Below are 22,136 nucleotides of genomic sequence, written 5' to 3' on the forward strand. Positions count from 1 at the left end.
CTTAAGTGTTTTTCAGACTAAAGTTAATGGAAGATTCCACTGCCTTATCTTTTAGGGATTAACCCTTTCTCTGAAATAATGTGAGTGAATCAAAAGCGGTGGTCTTCAAACCTCAATATGCTAAGAATCACTTGGACATTTGGTTAAACATGTAGATTTCCCGAAATTTAGGCAGGTTTCTTTAGTAGAGGACTTCTCAGGGCATTTAATATGCTCATATATAGTGTTGTAATGTGCACTAGATTTTCAGGGGTGGGAGGAGGATTATTCATGCACCACCTTTGAAGAGCTTTTGGAACACTAGTGTTCCCTGGAACAGTTTTGAGAAATACTACTTTACTGGACCCAACATGGAGTTTGGGGTTAAACACCAACCATTTCCATTTTGACTTTGTTATGAGTACGAGCTCTGGCAAGATAGTCATTTTGAGCCTGTTTCCAACCTCTTATCTGCAGATAAGGATTAAGTAAATCACCTAGAATGAAACCAGGCAAATAATAAATCTTAGCTCTCCACTTCCTCCTCCCCAGAAAGCCTATCCAGGGAGAAGCTGTGTCTGACTGGCACGCCTAGCACATTCTGTTGCCCATGGTAAGTGCTCCATGAATACCTGTTCATCTGAATAAGCTTCATTTCAAATAGAGACAGAAGGACACAACGGTTGGTATAAAAACAGCTGCAATAGCCCTTTGCTAAGATACTGGTTCCTAAAAGGCTCCGAGTGGCCTGAGCATCATGCAGTTGGCCACTTACACATTGCTATGGAGGCTTCAAGCGGAGCTGCTGTGGAATATCTGATGGCACGATTTGTTCCTGGATACCCACTCAGGGACCCATAGCGTGAAGTGCTGGCCAATTAGCTAGCAACACAGGGCTGAGTTTCAGCAGATGATTTAATACAATCAAAACAACTCAGAGATGGGAAACAACCTCGCGGAAGGCAGACTCGCTGGAATATTTGGAAGGGTGTTTGGGTAGAGAGTTGCCAAAGACAAGATTTTGCCCAAAAAAGGAGACCAACCTCATCTGATCTGTGTCACAGTAACTTAAGAGGGAAAGCGTTTGTAGGTGCAGAGTGCCTCCCTCAGAAAGAGCCCACACTATTTTGGGGGGCACCTTAATCTAGCTGGTAAAGACCCTTAATCAGACCGAACATGAAAAAACAACAACAACAACAACAACAAAAAACCAGGTATCCCTCACAGGTCCAGCTTTTCATGCTCCTACCAAGGGTTTTGTTCACCATGGCTGACTGCAGAAAGCAGAGCACATCCACACAGAGGGAAATGAAACCTGGAACTACATGGACAGGTTACAAAACATGTAAAAAGGAAACAACGGAACTTTTCCTCCTAAATTTACTTAATGGCCTTTGCACCCACAGAGGGCCAGTTGCTTCCCGCGAGCTTTTCTGTTGAGTAGATGTGCAATCTCAGCCTCCAGACAAGCTGTGATCACGCCTGACAACAATCTCTATATCAGCCAGAGGTAGGAGCACTGAACTAAAGCTGAATTCCAAAAGGACACTGGATGGTACCTACGTGGGTCCTCGTTGATGTCGCCTACAGTGTCACTGCTGTTCTCAGTAATGAGGCCCAGGTGATGAGGAGCATCTATGTCCTCACACTCCAAGAGGTCCTCAGATATGAAGGACAATGTTGGGTTGGAGTGCAACGGGGTGGTCAACTTTAAGCAGAAGACTTATGAAACCTGTCAGTAATTTCAGGTTATTTCTCAGGAAATGATCATTGTAAGAAAAGAAGTCTCAGGCATGAGGCTTCTTCACCAATTTTCCTTTTTAACTCTCCATTCCAGAATTCAGAAGCATGTCTCATATATTGTCATCGAGATCCAGCACATAAAAACAGCTTTCAGAACCAAATGCCAGCCTTTGAGAGATGTGATGACGGACAAGAGGAAAGTTAGGTGAGTGAAACTGCTAACTAGAAACATTCATTTCTAAGACACACGTGAACCACTACGCTACCTGAATATTTTATAGAGCACTGTGGCTTCCACAGTGAAGCAGAAAACCACCAAAGCACAAAACAACTGCTGCACATGGGTAATTTCTGCTTCTCTATGGTCTACAGCAAAGAAGGGATTTATTTTTAACCTAGAGTAGCAACACACCATTACTTAAAGCACCTGAAGAAATTTTCATGATTTACAAGGCACAGACACTATCCTATCTTTGAAGAAAAAGGCATCTATTTGAGATTCATGTGACTCATGTCAAGAGACCTGGAGATACCAGGTAAGACAAGTTATTCAGTATGTTGATAAGTCTCCCGTGAGTAATCAGCCTTCATCTTCGAGTTGAATATCAGTGTTAATTCATGTAGTTAGTCAAAGAATTTTTCTTTGCTGACATTTATGGTTGAAATCAGAATTGACAGGATGCTGCAGCCATCATGGACCTGTCCTGAGCTCTGCTAGGCCCTGAACAAGAAGGCCTGGGTGCTGACTCAGTGGACCTACCTATATATAATCACATACACACATTAAATCTGACTAACTGACTGATTTAAGTCAGATAATTTTGGGACTACAGAATTTGGACCAGATATAAGATGTGTTTTTGTCATTACATATCCATAGCTAAGATATATGAAGTTACGAGAGAAAAAGGGGAAAAGCTGGACTAGCAGTTTCTCGTTACCATTCCACAAGAACAGTTACTTCTTTCCCTTGCCTTCCCTCACAGTCCCAGGGCTGTTACCCATGGCTATTTGCCTTTCCCATTATATGGGTGCTAAGGATAAGATGCCTGCCCGAGGGAGATGCCGGTTCGTCTTCTACATACCCTGTTGAAGCCTGCATGCAGAAGGGGGAGAACTGAGGCCTCTTCATGGTCGCCCAATCTGCAGCAAAGCAGAAAATGTGGTCACTCAGTAGATACAAACCAGGATTGCTCACACTGAAACATGGAGAAAGAGCAATGAGGCAAGCATGGTGTTGGCTCTGCGAGGGGTTTGCTGATGAGCGTGCGCCCATGGGGTGCGCCTGTCCTTAAGGTCCCACATCTGCCTTCCAGGTGCAGAAAGGACAAAACAGTAAGGAGAACATTCTAGCAGTGTGTCTGGAAGCATCACCGCAGGGGCACAGGAGTGGCCATGTCCAACTCTGGGCTGCCCTTGGGATTTGGAGCAAGTGTATGGGAGCAGTGCCAGAAAGGGACGAGGTAGGTGCAGTGCTCATCCCAGAGACTGTTGTCCTCTTTACTGTTGTCCTCAAACCTTCTAAAAGCATAACTCCCACCCCAAGACCCAGCTGGGTCCCACTCTCTACGTGAGGAAAACAACAAGCAGGCTGCGACATCTCATAGCTAAATGGGAGAGAAGTGTCAGTGGGAATGCCGATTTATAAGGGAAGAAGAGAAAACAAAAGTTGATTATTGTCGCTCATTTCACAGGAAGGCTTCCTATAAAGAGCCTACAGTTGGGTCTCAGAAGTTCAGTTTGAGTAGAAGGTGGGGTGTGGCTTGGCTTACCATAAACACATGTTGGGCTGGTACCATTGAAAGAGTTTCCCTGAGACAATCAGCAAATAACATGGAGTATACATCTTGGAAAACAGGGAAGACAAATGGAATCGAGGGGACTGAGTGGAGGAGCAGAGAGGAAACAGGAAGAGAAATCCCAGTGTTTGTTTGTGGCGGTACCTGTAGCTGACTTCTGCCCTACAGAGAAAAGCTCTTTTGCCTAACTCCCTTTCTCTTCAGGAACTCAAGGTTCTATCTCTGCTGACTGATAAATCAGAAGAGGCACAAAAAGGTATTAATCATATTCTATTTCATAAGCTGAGTGGCACAAACTCTCATTTGTTATTATTACTCTCTCGATAGAGGAAATATTTTATAAAAACATAGAAAAAAAGGTGAAAATAAATAAGATGTAGCAAACCATAACTTGTCAAGAACAAATAAACATTTTTACTATATGAGTAGGAAATAAAAGAGTGTTTTGCTCCTGGGCCCATGGAATAAGCTAGGTTTAAGGAAATGCTGTGTGGCTTGGTATACTTCTGGTATCCATGTCCACAGCTCTAAGACCCTAAGATCTCAGAGTCTCCAGAAGATAAAATGTAAGCCAAAGGGCTGAAGAAAGCTGACTGCACATCTCAGTTCCCCTCACTCCTTCCCCTTGAGATCCCATCTCCCACCAGGATGGAGGGGTGGTGAGAAACCAACGGGGACGGTTTCTTCGCTTTCCTTGTCCCACAGCCCATGGCAGGTGTTGTGAAGAGACACAGCTCCTAACAAGGGACTCAAGGAGGATCAGGCAAGAAGTCTTTGGTTAGGCCAAGACTTTGAAGCCAGATTTTCCCATTGTACTAATATGGCTTTGGAATGGAGTATTCAAATCTCCCCAGGTTGGGCTTTCCTGAGGGAAGAGCTAAACTCTCCTGAGCTGCTGGTTTGTCAGCTTCTTTCTTGAAGAGTCTGTGCCATTTGCCACAGTGGGGCCAAGTCCAGTAGATCCTAGGCCCTAAGTAAGGTCTTATTCTTTCCGAAGCTAACGACAGGCTTTAAAATGACAACACATTTTGGTACTTATACAACTTTTTCCCCTCCAGATCTTTCATTCTAAGTGCTGGCCATTTCAGACAACAAACCTAGCAGAGCAGTTTCTCATCCCACAGGCTCTTACCTACAGCCCAACCCCTCTTTTCTGCCTTCCGACATTAGCATACATTCAAGTCTTGCTTCTAGCCACATAACTGTCCCCAAACAACACCTGACAACTCTCACCTTGCAGTGGATTTAGCCCTCTTTGTTCTCATGGTACCATTTGTTTCTTAACTGAAAAACACTCTCCCCATCTCTTTCCTTCAAAGGAAAAAGATAAGCTGGAACCATGTTCTCTCCAGCTCTCCTCCCTCTGATTTTCTATTCATTTCTAAAATATAATGAGTAATCATTTTTTCTGAGGTGTAGCAATATGTGGCAACAGCAATTAGATATTATAGAAAAAATCTAAGTATTTCCAGAAACTTGCAAAGCAAAAACAAAAACAAAAACAAAACCCCAAATCAAGATCTAAGATTGGTGCTGTAGGGCCAAGCCCAAGCCCATTGCTTTCCCAGCTCCAAGACTGAATTGAAGCAGACAAATGTTTCAGAAGGAACAGCCCTATCTCCAGCAGAGGATGGGAGGTAAGCTTACGCTTGTGAAACCACTGCGAGGATCACCGTGTGCTCAGAGGGATTTGTGGCCCGGATAGACCTGCAACGAGAAGGCGCCACGTCAAACCAGGTGATCTGGGTTTTGTTACATTAAACAAATATGGAACTTCACATTGAAAATGACACAAAACCAAATCTTTCTCTAAAGAAAAAGTCTGAAAACACATGGAAGACAACAAAGAAAGATGCCCTTGTAGATTAGGACAATCTCATGTTATTAAAAAAAAAAAGAATTTTAAAAAAATTCCCAGGCAATTATCCAATAGGTCAGATGTGCCAATTTTCCACTTCAAAACCAGCAAATCCCACTTTCTGACTGTAATTCTACTCTGCAAAAAAATTGGCAGTCCTACAATTCTCTAGTTATCAGGTTGTACTTGGGGAGGTAATTGGGTTAGATCTTTTTTTCTTTTAAAACAGTTCAGAAATTTGACTTTATAATAAAAATCAAAGTGCTCACTGCCAGTTGAATATACAAATGCAGGTTAAAGTGTATTAAAAATGAAACACAGAGCCACCCCAATTTTTTCAGCTGTACTGTTGTTTGTCCTCAAATACTTTAAACAAATGTGTGATCCTTTAAGACTGAGAAATATTGCAACATAGCAACTGTCGCCACAATATTTGTTGTATGACCACCTGTATATAGTTTATTCCCTAGCCACTTAACAGAATTAAAACATGTAAGGACGTAGAATTTTGAGGTTGATGAGTCTTAGAAAATGTGCTAAGAATGCTGCAGCTTAGATTCTGGATTATTCTGGTCAAGGGTTGTGAAACAGATGAACTTCTCGTACTTGCATTTTACTACAAATAGGTGTACTTGTTTTGACCCATCTCCTGGGTCTGGCCTCTGCTTATTTTGAGATCCCTTAGAACAGAACCATCATCGCCAAGAATAGAAGGCTCAATGCTACTCCCAAGTAATTTGTGAAACAACGTGTACTCATTTTTCTTTCTAGCTATTGGGAGCTCAGATCCTCTCCATTTTACTGTGCTTGCACTACCATCCCTCAAGGGACAGCCAGCTCATATTGCTTCATCCTCTTCAACTCCAGAATTTCCTGAACTTTCTCAAAAAATATACCTTCCCTATTTCCTATTCTTTGAGACCTCACTGTATGAGTAGAAGCCTAGAGAAAATGACCAGCTCCTGTCTTCCCTGGTGGATAAATGGTATTTGAAGAACAAATATTTTTGGGACAATGCCTTAACTCACTGTGGGCCAAGAGGAATAAGTCAATAGCCCTCCAATTAGAGTATAGACTACTTCCCGTTCACCTAGCCCAAAGAACAGGTGCTAGTAAGGTGAAGCTACATTTATTTTCTACTTAGTAGAAATTCTCACGATTATTAGCTAGCACCTAATGGAAAGAATGCATGGCGTTTCAGAGGCTTGCTCTAATATCTAAGCAAATATTAAGTACTTCTCACCTTTTTTAAGCCTCTTCCTTCCCAGTGAGGTGTCAAGAGTACACTTCTGGGCTATATTCAAAGGGGTGGGCCTTATGCAAGCAGCTCAAACACTGCCATGAACATAACTGAGCTAGAGCACACACTCGCTTAGCTTCTGAGATTGGTTTCGGTTTTCAGGGTTTCTACCTGCTGTTCACCCATTCTCTGTCATCCCTCTAAAAAAAAACCTGGACATCTTCTGGGTTGAGAGGACTAAGCGGGAACCTGAGGATAAGGAAGCATGGGGTCTAAGGAAAGTATGTTGAGCTAATGTCCAGTCTAACTCAAAAGCTAGGGTTCTTGGACCACAGATGACAATAAGAATGCACATTTGCTAGAACGTGTCCCCCACTCGTCTCGGGGACCATGTGTCAAGCATTCAGGAACTGGGCCATCCTCAACACGACCAGTAACGGTTGGTAAACACACTAGCAGATATGTAACCTGGCTACTGAACTGCACAGATACTGCATTGTTTTTCTGTGCAGCTAAGACAGAGGTACACTTATTAGGAAACAAAATTCATTTCTTTATATTCGAGGAAGAGTATAATGTTTATCTGCAAAAATGGGCCTTGCCTGAATTAAAAAAAAAACTCTTCCTATTTTTTCTTTTCATATCTGAAGCTTGTCTTAAGTTGTTTCATGTATGCACTCAAACTTGTGGTATTTCTACCATGAAATAATGTAAGAAAAGTCAGTCAAGACCAAGTAATAGAAGACATACATAGTTATAAAGGACCCAATTCTACCCTGAAAATAATTTAAAAAGAAAAAGTCTTTCTAACTAAAAATATCATCCAAATATTTTATGATACACTTTATTAATACAAATATTTCTATGCAGGAAGATAAAGTTATTTGAGATCAATAAGATATTTTAAAATTGGTTCCTTAAGAAAAATTCTACTTTGGCAAACTAAAAACTGTCCACGAATAGCAAGGTGAAACCCATGCTGAGAAACTTCCCTTAATCTATTCATTTTTTGTCAGGATACCAAAGGTTCTAAGAAGCCATTTCTCTACCTTTCGCTTCCTATTTTCAAGAAAATTCCAGCTCCCTATGTAATTAGAATCTGTTCTGGTCTAGCATTTAATTAGTGACCTCTTCCTGTCTAGCTTCAAAGCATTCCACTTCTGCTAAATGGATCAGTTCATCCAGAGCTAAATCTTAGGACTGCATTTATTTATGAACAAACATGCATTTCCTCCTGAGAACACCAGCATTTCTGTAAACAAGTGATGAGTCTGGGTCCCTGAAAGATTTTCTGCTGTTGCAAAGTGGCTGCTTTTGCTCCATGAATGCTGTAGGAGCCACCCATCTGTGTTAGGCAGGGAAAAATGTATATTTCACACATTTCTGATGCTCATTTTGGGACAGAATAATTAAGATTAAAATATCTGGTTTACATCCAAAGCATATCTGCGTAATAAGAACTGTGTGAATTTTAATGTTCTGTGAAATATGAGCTATACTCGGAGGGAAAAAAAAAATCAACCCTGAAGTTTTCAGTGGCACCCAGCTCACACCTCTAAATTCATTGGAACTCAAAAATGTGGAAAAACAGAAAAGGTGAGATAAATCCATAGGAAAAGCTATAGCTTTTTCATTTTTTCATATTTCATTTGTGGTAGAACCTGAGACATCTATAAATGAATTTAATTTTAAGCTGTTAAGTAGACATTTACTAAATATATTAAAGAAAGTTACCTGCACACCGCTTCTGCATCAAAATTTCGAGTTTGTCTGTGATCAATTACAATAATTTCATGATGTTTATCTAGAAAGCATTCAAGGGCTGACTCTGGAGTCCGAGCGATATTGCATCTATAACCAGCTCTGTCACATGCCCACCAGAAGCCATCACTCTGGTTATCTTCTTTTGCAAAGATCAGCAAAACCTGGAACACACAGAAAAGAGCATCTTCACAGAGATCCTCCTTAGAGACTGTTAAAAACAGGCCTACAGTACACTGGTTAAAAACACATCCTCTGGGGGGACGTTACCTGGGTTCACATCCCAGCTCCTCCAACCCAACTCATTTCAGTGTGTTTTGAACAATGTATTTCCTCTTTGGCCCATGGTTTCTCCACTGTCAGATGTGACAGAAGCAGTGCCACTTTGAGCTAGGTATGAGACTTGAATGAGCACAGAATAGATGCTCAATTACTCTAGTGACGGTTATTTTTAATTTCTGAATTGGCATTTTAAATAAGATTAAGCAGTGGAATTATTAACAGAATAATTAATGCAGGTTAGACCGTGGCTCACATATATATCTATTTGGTTCCAGGGCAGGTGGTGTTTGCCTTGCAGGCCATCTCTCTGAACTTAGCACTTACATTCATATAAAGATACAGGAAAGAAACTCAAAACTACTTCAAAAACTAATTCTAACACCCAAACTCTGCCAGAATCTGAAATGAATAATCATGAAATGTGAAGTTGATGGAGCCAAATCGAGGAAAACATGCCTCTTTTTGCCTCACTGAAAGAGCACAGCCCCACCACCGGAAAGAAGGTAGCAGTAATTCAGCCTCATCATCCCTCAGGCTCCAGGGCCCAGATTCCCTGGCAGCCAGAAAGTCAGAGATGGCCTTATCACCACCTGAACTTGCTCACTTCTTTTTTATGGTCTATCTTCCCCACTAGAACTGAGCTTCAGGATGGCAGGGACCTGCCTGTCTCCTTCCCTGTTGAAATCTCGTGCCCAGCGCTGGGCTGGCACATATCAGTTATTCAGTAAATATTAGATCAGTGTAAGGATGGCTACTTGTAGGGGTTTCTGCAAAATGCAAGAGGGCTTTACTATTATCAGGAATAAGACTACATCACAACGATAAGTCCAATAACATATAATAATCTCAAGATATTGATATGGCATTTAGCATTTTTCAGCATCCACTTCTGGCTTGAAAATTAGGATCAGAAGGGTAGTTTCTCAACATCAAGAGCTTTAAGCCAATAGCCCATATCATTCTTCATGATGATATACCGAATGTGTTATTTAAAATCAGAAACAAGACAAACTGTCAACCACATCTTAAAAATGTTTTGTTAATTGAAAATTGGCAGTATATAAAAAAAATGGAAAATAGTATAATGAACCTTTGTACCCATCACTTAGCTTCAGCAATAACTACTCCTGGCAAATCAATCTGGTTTCATCTTTATCTATCCACGCCCACTTTCCCAATTCTTTTATTACTTTGCAAATACCACATATCTATTGTTTCATCCATACGCATCTGCTAAAGACAAAGACTCTCAAAAAAAAGAAAATGCCATTTCATACCTAAACCTTTCCAATAATTCCTTATAATTAAACATTTGAATGCATCATGTCATTTGTTTAACACTGTTTGAATCATTTCCTGTTTTCTCAAAGCCATGTTTCCGGAAAAATAATACTTTTCAGCATGATTTTCACATTTCCTTTTTAGCGTGTGGCTTGAAATCACAAGCCAGTAATACATGTGGCAGCCACACTTATTAAGGGCTCTTTCTGGACAAAGGTCAGTCACACCTCAGTCCAGGATGTTCCTAAAAATCTTCAGCCACAGAGCTACCTCTAGCAGGATATGGGAGGTGACTCTTCCCAAAGAAGTGAAGAGTATAGATTTGTGGATTTCGATAGTGAAAAGAAAGCCTTCGAACATAACTATTAACAAAGGAGCAACAAGGAAAACGATCATGTAGAATTAATTTGCGCAAAAATTCAATAGCCCTTAACTTGGTGTAGCTGTAAAGGGTTATGCCAAGTGATAGTAACATGAGAAACTCAACACGCTGAGCCTAAATATCAGAAAAAGTGTCAGAACTTCTCATCTCTCATCTGCCTGGCTGAAATATGAACTGCTAAACAAGAACCTCAATGATTTATACTTCCTTTACACAATTATGCCTCAGTATTTGACTAATACGATAAGACAACTATATTCTTATGTTGGGCATTGCCACAGGTTGCTACAGGTATTAATCTCATATGTCTTACATGTCCTTAAGAGACTGGAGTGTTCCACTTTTTGAAAAATAATGTCATTATTTAGCAAATATTTCCTGAGCATCTACTATGTGCCAGATACTTTAATTGCTTAGAGTATACCGATGAACAAAATACGGACCCTTGCATAGTAGTCGTGGAAGGACAAACTGTGTGCATAATAAATAAGCAAGTGATAATGAATCCTGAAAGTGATAAGTGCTATGTAAAAACCATAGGGCAAGGTAAGGAGAATCCGGAGTGGCTGCTGATGGCAGTATTAAGTAGGGTGGTTAAGGTAGGTTTCACCGAGAAAATGACTTACGAGCAAATGCCTGGAAGAAAAGTCGAGTTTACACCCGAAGGAAAGCATTCCAAGCAGAGGGAACAGTTCCACTGACACCCACAGTGAAACATATGCTTGCTGTTTTCAAGGAACTGCAAGGAAGCAAATGTGAGAGAAGAGGGGGAGTGGGCAGGAGAGAAATCAAGTTCACAGCGGAGGGCTAGATCATGGTGCATCCTTGGAGGTCGTTTTAGGAACTTAAACTGGATTTCACATGAAAACTCACAAACTGTTGAAAGTGGAGAATTGTATTCATCATACCTTGTTATTTATGTATTTCTGATGCTTCACTGTCTAGACCCTTGCTGGCCCTGGAGTCCGGCCCTTCTGAGGGCTAGCCAATTCCTAGGGACAGTGTAGACTTGGCAAGGAATGCACTTTTCACATGCCTACCAATCCAGAGCCCATACCCCTACCACCTTTTTTTTTTCTATTTTATGCTGCATTTATATTTATTTTGCTTGTTTCATATTTTTAGTGAAACTTTAATTTTTTCAATCATAGCTGATGGTATTATTTTATATTAGTTTCAGGTGTACAGCATAGTGGTCAGGCATTTACATAATTTATAAAGCGATCTGCTCCAACACTCTGGACCACTATCTACCTGCCCTATCACTGCAGGGCCAGACCACCTCTATGCCCCAGGCTACTGAAATGATTGGAACTAGCCACACCTACTTACCCTGCCTCACCCATTCCTCCCCGCCGAAACCGTGATAAAGGCTCTTGCCCACGTTTTCCCTGTCCTCTGTCTCACCACCAGCCCTGCCACTTCCCCAGGTAGTCCTGCACGGCCTGGCCGGCTGTCGCCTCCGGGGAATTGTGGGTAACAAACTATCTTTTCAGTGATAGTCACCTTCTAATTTATTGGCCTCACCCTACCTGAATAATAAAATCTACAGTTAAAACAGGAGTATTTGTATTATAAAGTGCTCACTAGAGAATTTCTTGGGATAGTATTTAAAATTCTTTCCACTTACAAAAAAATTCAGTAAGACTTTAATAATTCAACTCCTAAGCAAAGTGAAAATCTATGGGAAATCAGAAATACATATACATTTTAGAGTGAAGCACTATAATCACCTTTTCTGAAATCCTCTTACCTCTGGAGAATTGTACCTTTTCTAGGAAAGTGGCAGACCCGAGTATCCAGAGTTGGACTCTCTGTCCCCATCTCCTATGCCACAGCTGGGCTAATGACATTCTGTTTCCAGGAATTTGGAATCTGAACAGGGAGGCACAGAGGCTGGTAACTGGGACCCAGGGCTCATTAATAGCAGAAATACTGAAGGAAGAACCTTACTCTGCTGTTATCTAAGTACTCAGAAATGGCTCACTGCCAGCCTTTCTAAGCCATGGATTTTCAACTCTTCCTTGGATTCTGCTAAGTAAACAAAAACAAAAACTGCACCTTCTTATACATTTCTTATTCATTTACTTACTTTTTGTGTAAGGCAGCTGTTACAACCAAAACAAAATAAAAAATAAACAAAAACAATCTTAAGCAATATAGTCCCTCTTCAGGTTTAACATTCTATGTTTCAATATTTAATTTCCTGTTAGATGTGGTCATTTGTAAATATTTGTGGACCACTTGAGGCAAATCTCATAAAATGATTTTGTGAAATATATTCTGAAAGTCATTACTGAAGGCATAAAACAACTTGATTTGTAAAGAGTAAAAAAGTAAACTCTTTAGTTGCTCTAAATAATAAGCAGAACATTCATTCAAAGAATATTTTTGGAAGACTATCATGCCAGATGTTAAAAACTAGGAGTAAAAAGCTGACTGAGACTGACATAGTTGAGTCTCTGCCCTTAGGACCTTCACAGGGGAGAGAGTCGGAGACAAGTATAATAAATGCACTAGTGAGTGGTGATCCAGACAGAGCGTGGACACGGCATCCAGGACAAGAATCTAAGTATAAGAGAATGGGCAAAAGGAAGCAGTTTTGTTGTGTCAACCTCACTACACTGTTGTAAACACAGCAAATGAACTGATCTGAGGTGCAACCTGGGACAAGGAGGGAACGTCTTCTAGTGGGGACAGATCTTGGCCACCTTGTATTCTCTGGAAGCAGTACACGAACTATAGGCAGTCCTCATCTTGTGTGGTAGTGCCAGGCCATAAAAGTGACCACGCAAAGCAATTCTAATAAATTATGAGAAAAGCAATTGCTCCATGACCTTTAGAAATGTTTGTCAAAACATTAAAAGCTTTCTCATTGTTGGTTATAAATGTATAGGGAAATGAAAAATACAAACTGGCATTTATTCAGTACATTGCAATTTAAAATGTTAGAAAAGGTGAGAATTAAAATGTTCTCTTTTCAAAAACTTAAGACTAGTTTGAACAGTGCTTACCTTCTTTTAGTTGTATAAATTATGATACAGAGTGAGCATTTTTTCTATGCCTTGGTGAATTATAAATTCTTAAGTTTGGATCAGCTTCCAACATTTCATCCTCTGTACTTTCAATGTCATAAAATATCCCCAGAGTTCCTTTAATGAATGTACAGTTTTTTGCTGGCATCACTTCCTCTGTGACATTTCACCCTTTTCATGACAATCACTTTCTAAATTTATTTCTATAAACTTGCACTGACTGACTTCCTCTGGTGACCAGTCCAGAATCTCCCAAAGCGGCACTGTCAACATGCCCACAGTTGGCTCTTCTCCTCTGACTTCATTTAAATTCTGATTTTTCATTTTCGACGTTAACACATTTCATTTCTTTGCCGCACTTTCATCTTTGCTGGCTAATTCCCTCCTTCGAAGATCTATTTTTGTGTAATGTCACATTCACTACCGTGAAGAGACAAGGTGGCAGCGCAACTACACACAGCTAGGCAGACAGTCACAGAGACCGAAACAAGTGATGTTACTGGGCACCAACCATAAGGCAGGTTTGTCACATACTGGTTTGCAGACTAAGAACTAGCATCAAAGTTTGTATTTCATGCCATTATTCACAGTTAAAACACCGATGTAACTGCAATCTAAAACATGTTATTGGAGGTCTGGTGTTAACCAGACACTGAAATTTGTGCACGCCGGGACTGTGCAAAGTGTGGGCGACCAGTACTGCTTTCCAAATGTAACTACGAAGACCTCAAACTGCCATGCAGGGCCCCTCGCTCAGCTCCAGGGAGAACCTTCTTGAAACCATTAGTAAATTCATGTTTTCAGCTGAGCTAGAATGAAGTAAGGGTAAGGCTAAGAGAATGAAGTACAGCTTCTGGTGAGAAGCTGCAAAGGGTTAGCACACAGACTACAGGTAACTCGGGGGGTCCCAGGGAGCAATGACAGGAACAGGGCCATGACTCTCAGCAGTTCTCAGAGCAGGAAGGGGCTCTGGAGGTGATCCGCCAGCCTCATTCAACAGATGAGAACAGCAACTTCCCAAAGCTGGACCCGTATTTCCCAACTCCTCATTCAGTGATCTTTCCATGGCTCTGGCTGATGTTTTCTTGCTTTGCTAGGTAGAAATCTTTGTACCATCCCTTTAACAAGTTTAATCAAAGTGCTGAAAAATATCTTCTTGAGGATAGCAGTAATCTGTCTTTGACAAGTTAGAATAAACTCTTCTCTGGTGAAGGCTACTTACAAAAAAGATAAAGAGAAAACAAACTATTTTTCCTTAGCCTGAAAATACAAGTGTTTATTATCAACAGTGTTCTTTAAATAGGGTATATCTACACTTTTCCAAGTGGATTACCAATATCTACTATTAAATGTCCAATTTTCAGACTACTCGGGTGGGTTTTAAGCAAAAACCAGGTAATAAGGAGCTTCTACAATATACCACATGTACAGATCATATAAGTTGTATTCACATGATACTAAAGATCTGGCCAATTTGGTCAGAGGGGCGGTCAATTCAGTAGGCAAAAATTGGCTTGGCAGCTTTCCTTAAATGTTCCTAGGAAAGTCATGCTCATAACAGCTAAATTGTGATGAGAATTTTCTAAGGCCAGCCATTATACTGAAAGTACTTTACATACACTATCTTATTCACTAACCCTTTAACAATTCAATGTGAAAGTGCATATTATCTCCATTTTACAGACATGGAAACTGAGGCTTTAAATTGTTAAGAGACTCATCCACAGCCACACAGCTGGCAAAATTTGAAATGGGGTTGACCTGACCCTCAAGTGCTAAGTAGCTTACTCTGTCAGTTTTATTTTTAGGTCCTAAGACACAGGACCAAAAATCCCTACCAACTCTGTGGTCCACAAACCTGGCTGGATTAGGCAAGGGACACAGCTTGGTAGCAGCAGTGAGGACAGGAGGGGAGATGCTAGCCACAGCAGGTTACTAAGTCTGAGTGTCTCCACCACTTGGTCATTTCACGTAATATGTGAAGGACAGCTCCCCATGAGGCCACATGTTCTGCAACATATAAAATCTCTAATGTATAACAGTTCTAGAATATTCCATGTCCATACAATATGGGAAAACAAAATTGAGGGGGAAGTGCTGCCTTGCTAGGAAAATGCTTAGGCCGCAGCTGTGAGGATGTTTCCACATTCCATTGGAAAGGCCTGTGTGAGGGGCGGGGGGCAGCGCTCTAAGCCAAAACACGTCAGTTCTACACACTGGGGAAGTAACTGTGCTTCAGGCATCGATGAAGAAAAGGCCACTTGATTTTCAGATGTTATGGTGATATGAATCTACTGCCTCATAATATTTCCCCTACTTTTTATTTCTTTGCCAAGCCTAGAAAATATGACTAGAAATGTAACTTTTACTGCGAGTCACAGCCACTCACCCAGGAAGAGATGTCCTCTGCACTACCTTGCTGCACATCTTGCCAACACCTCTGCTCCTTCCACTCCCAGAGGTGCTCCTGCCAGCTTGTGTGGAGCACGCAGAGCCCCACGGCACACACCTCCTCACGTGGGGGCTCATTCCCCTGAACTCAGAAACATACCCTCAAGTGCAATCACATCCCGAAATAGTCTTATCAAGCAGGTTCCTCTGAAGCCCGAAGGGCTCCAGTTGATGTAGCTAATTAACATTTTGTGAATGCCAGTTAAATAACAAATATTTTTCTTGAAGTAAACAAAACAAAAACAAACAAAAACAAAGGCATTAGGACATAGTGTGCTTTTTCATTTTTCTTGCGATGTCAATAGCAGGAGCACAAAAACACTTAACTGGATACCACTGCCCCTAAAGTTGGTGCTACAAATAACAAACCGACTGCCTAGCCCCTCTGGGTGGTCAGGGAGCACTATGCAATCTCTCTCCTGTCCCCCAGCAGCACCTAGTGTGGAGCCTTGAACATGAAGGTATTCTGTAGACTCTTATCTGATAGATCAATGAGTGAAACTCTACATTGGAATTGGTTCTTTTTAAAAAGAACCTCAGTTATTCTGTCCCTCACTCAGAGGACTCTTAATCACCTGCATCTGCTGTCATTGGGGGCCAAATTCATTTGACAGGTACCAGGCAGGGTACATGGTAGTACTGGGAACATTCCAGCTCTTGTACTGGGTGATGGGTTCATTGTATTCATTTTATATTTCATAGCTTATGAGTACAAGTTAAATATTTTGGTATGTTTTAATATAACTGATAAATACAAAATTACAAGTGTTTTCCAGTGATTCAGAGAGGGGGCTGTTAAGAGATTCAGATCTTGCTGAGGAACAGATCATATTTGAGATGACAGAAACACATTTGAGACTGTTATAAAATTTTACTGCTAAACATGCATATTAAAAAATAACTTAAGGGTAACTACTAAAAAAAAAAAATAGAAGCACAACCTATAGCTTTTAAAACAGAATAAAAGGTAACTCTGAAAATTCAATTTGACAAAAAAAAAAAAAAACAGAAATAAAAAAAGGATAATAAAACAGAACAAAATAAGAACAATTGTATCAGTAATCACATGCAATGTAACCAGAATGAACTCCCTTATGAGAAGACAGACTATCAGAATAGGTTTTAGAAAAATACAGCTATATGCTGCTCACAAGAGGCATATTTAATGTACAGTTATAAAGAAAGCTGAAAATAAAAAGACAGAAAAAGATAAACCAGAAAAACGTTAACCAAAGAAAGCTTGTCTGGCATCACCAACAGATAAACAGAATTTAAGGGAAAAGTTTAGAAAGGGAAGCTATATAATAAAAAGGATAGTCACGAAGAATATATATAATTAAGAACACGCATTATACAACAGACTCAAAATATTAGCAAATATTATGATACTGATAATGACATACCCACTGTCATAGAAACTAACAGATCAGTCAAAAAATTAATTCATCATGAACAGAGAACCCTGTATTTGACAGAGATACATTTTTTTAAAAAAAGCTTTTTATAAAATACTAATTTCAAAATTAATACATTATTATCCACCAAACAAGTTGTGACAAGTATTAAAGAATCAGTAACAAAGGCATCAAAGCAATTCAATGGAGGAGGGAATATACAGTCCTTTTCAACAAGTGGAGCTGGACCAACTGGATATCAACATAGGGGGAAAATGAGCCTTAACTTCTATGTCATACGAAACAAAAATGAACTTGAGATGAATTATAAATCTAAAATTAAAAGCTAAAACAATGTTTTAAGAAAACAAATTATCTTCTCAATTTGTAAAGTAGATAATGATTCTTAGAACACAGAAAGCAATGACCATAAAAGAGATAAATTAGACTATATCAAAATTTAAAATTTTGCACAAAAGCCAGATGTATGAAAATAAATAGAAGAGCTATGAATTGGGAGAAAATATTCTCAAAATCTGATAGTAGGACTTATAATAAGAATATATAAAGAACCCCTACAACTCAATAACTTTTAAAAAGTCAACCAAGTTAAAAATAGGCAGAAGACTAAACCAAGCATTCACAAAAGGTAAAGGAAAGGCCAACAAATTTTAGGAAGTGTTCAATATTATTAGTCATGGAGAAAGCAAATTTAAATAACCATGAGAAAAAACTGAAACATCAAATATTACCAAAGATTTGGATATTCAAAATGCCTGCGTTCCTTGCAGGAGTGTAAAATGGTGCAACCACCTGAGAAAAGATCTGGAAGTACATTACCTTATAAAACTAAGCACACCATTATTTAGGAGGTTGTAACAATACAATTAGGCAAATAAGATAAAAGGTATTTAGATGAGGAAGAAAAGTTTTGACATGATCTTGTACATAGAAAATTCTAAGGAATCTATAAAAAACTGTAAGAGCTAATAAGAGTTCAGCAAGGTTGCAGAATATAAGATCGATATACAAAAATAAATTGTATTTCTATACACCAGAAATGAATAGCCCAAAAATGAAATTAAGGAAACAATTCCATTTTCCATAGCATCAAGAAGATTATTTCAGGAATAAATGTAACAAAAATATCAAAGATACATATTGAAAACTACAAAACACTGTTGAAAGAAGCTAAAGAAAAAACTAAATAAATAGAAAGACATCTTATGTTAATGGATTGGAAGACAAAATTGTTAACATAGTAATAATTCCCAAATTGATATACATATTTACTGCAATCACTATCAAAATCACAGATGTTCTCCCACCTCTCAGAATAAACAAGCTCCTGTTAAAGTTCATATGAAGATGCAAGGGACAAAGACAGCCAAAATTATCTTGAAAAATGAGAAGCCGGGCGACTCACACTTCAAAGCTATAGCAATCAAGACAGTGTAGTACTGGCACATGTCAAAGATATCAATGGAATACAACCAGGAATCTAGAAATAACCCCTCACAATTATGGTCAGCTGAATTTTGACAAAGGTGCCAAGACAATTCAACAGAAAAAAAAAATGTTTAAACAGAAGTCGCTGGGACAACTGGATATCTACATGCAAAATAATGAAGCTCTACCTCATAATATATACAAGAACTCAAAATGGATCAGAGAAATAAAATGATAAAACTCTAAGAAAACAAAGTAAATCTTTGTGACTTTATATCTGACAATAGATTCTTAGATATGACACCAAATAATTTTAAAAATTAGAGAATGATGCCTACACCCTGATACCTTAAAAAATAAAGCTTAAAAATATTCAAAATTATGAATAGATGTACATACATGTAGAATATACAAATGTCAATCTCTGAATAGTGGTTACTTTGAGGGAGGAGGAGAAGGAAGGCAAAGGGATAAATAGGAGTTTAAACAGTGCTGTTTCTTTAAAAACTCAAATAGGGTATACTGTTAATATCTGATAAAAGTGGGTATGGGTATACACATGTGCCTTTAGATGAATATTTGAAATACTTTACAATTTGACAAATTACATTTTTAAAAGAATGAAGCATCCTTCTGAGCATTCATTGCCAGTAAGCACAGGGCAAAAATGAAAGTAAACTAACTGTTCTAAAACTACACACATCCCAAGAAATATTCTTGAAATTGCTTTGGGAATAGTGTTATTCGATCTGTTGTCATTGCCTTTATTCAAAATGGACTACAAAGTATGTGTACTCAGAATGATTACTGGAATTTTCCACTTGTTTGTATTCTATACAGACAGTTGTGGCTTATGTTTATTTTAGTAACTTTTTTTCTCTCTCTTCTCCTAAATTTGTTTTCATCAAATTTTCCCAAGCTTAAATCTTCATTTTTTTCCTTCCCCTAGATTTGCATTTCCTTTTCCAAGCAACAGTAAAACATTATTTTCTTTTCCATTTGCTCATAAATCAAACAGCACATTTCCTTGCTTTTTTCACGTTCATCTCCATGTTGGTTGGTTGGCTTACATCTTTCTGCATCTTCACTCATCCCAAGTGCAGGACGAGCTGCCAGGTGCTAACCAGACACAGTTTTCATAGAGAGGAGGTTCGCTCATATAGACCTACGAGGATGACGTACATGCAGAGGGGGATTTAACAATTATTTAAAAGGGTACAGACCCCTTTCACACACATTTCTCTGAAGGGGCCTCAAGGAACTGGAGGAGCTATAGGGAAACACACTGTTCCATGTTACAGAGCACAGAAGGCTGCTTCGCTCAGGTCACACAGGACAAGAAAGGGGTACCTTTTGTCCTCTTCTCTTCCCAGCCAACAATAGTTATCATTTACTGAGCACTTTCCACTGCCAGCCAGATTTCTAGGCACTCGCTCCAATTCCATTTCACTCATAATTCCCATGGGAGAGGCGTTATCTTCTCCGCTTTACAGAGCACTGGGTAGGGAAATGAAGCAATACATGCAAGGTCACACAGTTGGGACTCACGCCCAGCTGTGGCTCACGGCAAAGCCCTGCCCTTTACCACACACGCCCTTTCCTTTACCTTTCGGGCTGCAGCAGGAGGTAGAATAGACAGACTAGTTTTTTGGTCAGAGAGTTGTTCTCCTTCACAATCCACCATGCAATCTACCTATTATGTATATACTCAAGATGGGACAATGTTTAAATCTTCAAGAAAACAATCTGATTCCTCAAGGATGACATTAATAAAAGCAAGTGTTTACACACAGAAACACACACACATGTGTATACACCAAGTATCATGTACAGGTGTGTATGGAGGGGCGAGGGGGGCGATCTGCTGTGTACCAGAAGGGCCCCAGACAGCACTCATGTGCCCATGTGCTCTGGGAATGAGGCCCCTACCGAGTGCGGGAGGCGAGTGAGGGAGGCGTACCTGAATAGGATCCTGTGTCAGTCTCATGGGCCCAATGCGTACCTCCGCAGAAGAAACCTGCCAAATGAAGGACAGCACGTGAGATGTGTCAAGTCTGCAACTACAAGATTTGGCAAATTCTTCGTTACACCGGATATTACATATGTCACTTTGCAGATGCTAAATATAAGGATTCAACTTATTGACCTGGAGACAGTTTACGAAACACCATGTACAGTACAATCTTGCTTTTGTAAAATACACACACATTTACATGCCCTGAAAACGTCTGGGAGGCTATATCCCCAAATGCTAAGTGGTAAGATTTCAGGTTATTTTTACTTTTAAGTGCATGGGAGAAAACAACTCTAGTCAATAATTACTTCCTGAGCACCTACTATGTGCTGGGCACACCAAATTTCAAGAGTAAAAATTTTTCTCAAATGTGGAAGCTGAAGCATTTTTATAGTTTTTAGAGCTGTTCCTATATTTAGATTTTATTTCTGTTCATGTTTTAGTATGAGGAATAAACAGCCTACTCTTACCCATGCTTACAGAATAAATTATTCATCGCAGTGGTATCTCCTCCAATAAACACCACACCATGACAGCAAGAGGCTAAATTGTGACCCACAACTCCAGGAACGAGCTGAGGTGTCCACTGGCCAGCCTAACTGCCTTTGGCTGCAAGAGCCAATGTGCGTGTTTCTAATTACTTGGATTTCTAAAAGTGATTTTCCTCTAGACAATTGCATTGAAGGTCTTGGCTTCACCTCCATGGATCTAATTGTTTTCCTCCAAGAGGTCGCAGTCATTTTGCCACTACTTGGAAGCTTATCCCACATTCTATGTAGTATGTTGGCCCCTGTCAGTTAGATGGGTGACTACAGCAAGCATCACAACGACCCAAGAGCCAGAAGAGGCTTTCTCAGTTTTTTTTTTTTAAAAAGGAAAAGCAACAAATGTATGCTTTTGGAGACTAAAATTCGACTTCTTTTCTTCCCTTTTCCCCATGCTTAAGTCCTGATGTGATTCTTCTCCAAAACATCACCACAAATTGCTGACATTCTTTTTCTCTATAAGGTTGATTCCCCCTCACCACACCCCTGCATCGTCTGTGAAAAAAATGATACTGAGGCCTTTGGCCTCTCACCAAGCCAGCCAGCAGAAAACTCAAAGAGCCTTCTTATGACACTCACTGAAGGCTCTTGGCCTCTGTAATGGATGCTCAGGAGGGCAAAGTTTCTCTTGCCTGATCTCCTTGGCAAGGCGGCCTCCCAACAGTGGGTTCTTCCAGCAGGCCAGGCTTAAAACCAACTTGGGGCCTATGGACCAGCAACAAATTCCTTCAGTGTTTCACTGTTATCTTCAGGTAAAACTGACACATCAAGTTGTATGCATCTCTCTCGTTTCTTTTCTCTAAGCAAGGTCCTACGAAGTGTTAGTGCCAATACCAGTACCCAGCCTGTGAGCATGGCCCCAAGAATAATTCCACTGGAAGAGGGCCTCCTGTATCACTGGGCTCTGGCCCTCCACCCAGCTC

The 22,136-nt window shown here is 39.9% G+C and overlaps 1 protein-coding gene across 8 annotated transcripts in view; it reads right to left on the reverse strand.

Annotated features, from left to right (window-relative positions):
* Nucleotides 1–22,136, reverse strand: part of PDE8B (phosphodiesterase 8B) — a 289,225-nt gene that overhangs the window by 76,935 nt on the left and 190,154 nt on the right. For all 8 annotated transcript variants that reach the window (XM_016127752.2, XM_016127754.2, XM_016127755.2 and 5 more), the window contains 4 exons: nucleotides 20,615–20,671; nucleotides 8,354–8,544; nucleotides 5,169–5,228; nucleotides 2,808–2,865 (listed from right to left, as the gene is read on the reverse strand). In XM_016127752.2, coding sequence (XP_015983238.1) covers nucleotides 2,808–2,865; nucleotides 5,169–5,228; nucleotides 8,354–8,544; nucleotides 20,615–20,671 — 366 coding nt within the window. The remainder of the gene's footprint in view (nucleotides 1–2,807; nucleotides 2,866–5,168; nucleotides 5,229–8,353; nucleotides 8,545–20,614; nucleotides 20,672–22,136) is intronic.

This window comes from Rousettus aegyptiacus, unplaced genomic scaffold (genome assembly GCF_014176215.1).
Source record: "Rousettus aegyptiacus isolate mRouAeg1 unplaced genomic scaffold, mRouAeg1.p scaffold_m13_p_8, whole genome shotgun sequence".
Lineage (NCBI taxonomy): Eukaryota > Metazoa > Chordata > Mammalia > Chiroptera > Pteropodidae > Rousettus > Rousettus aegyptiacus.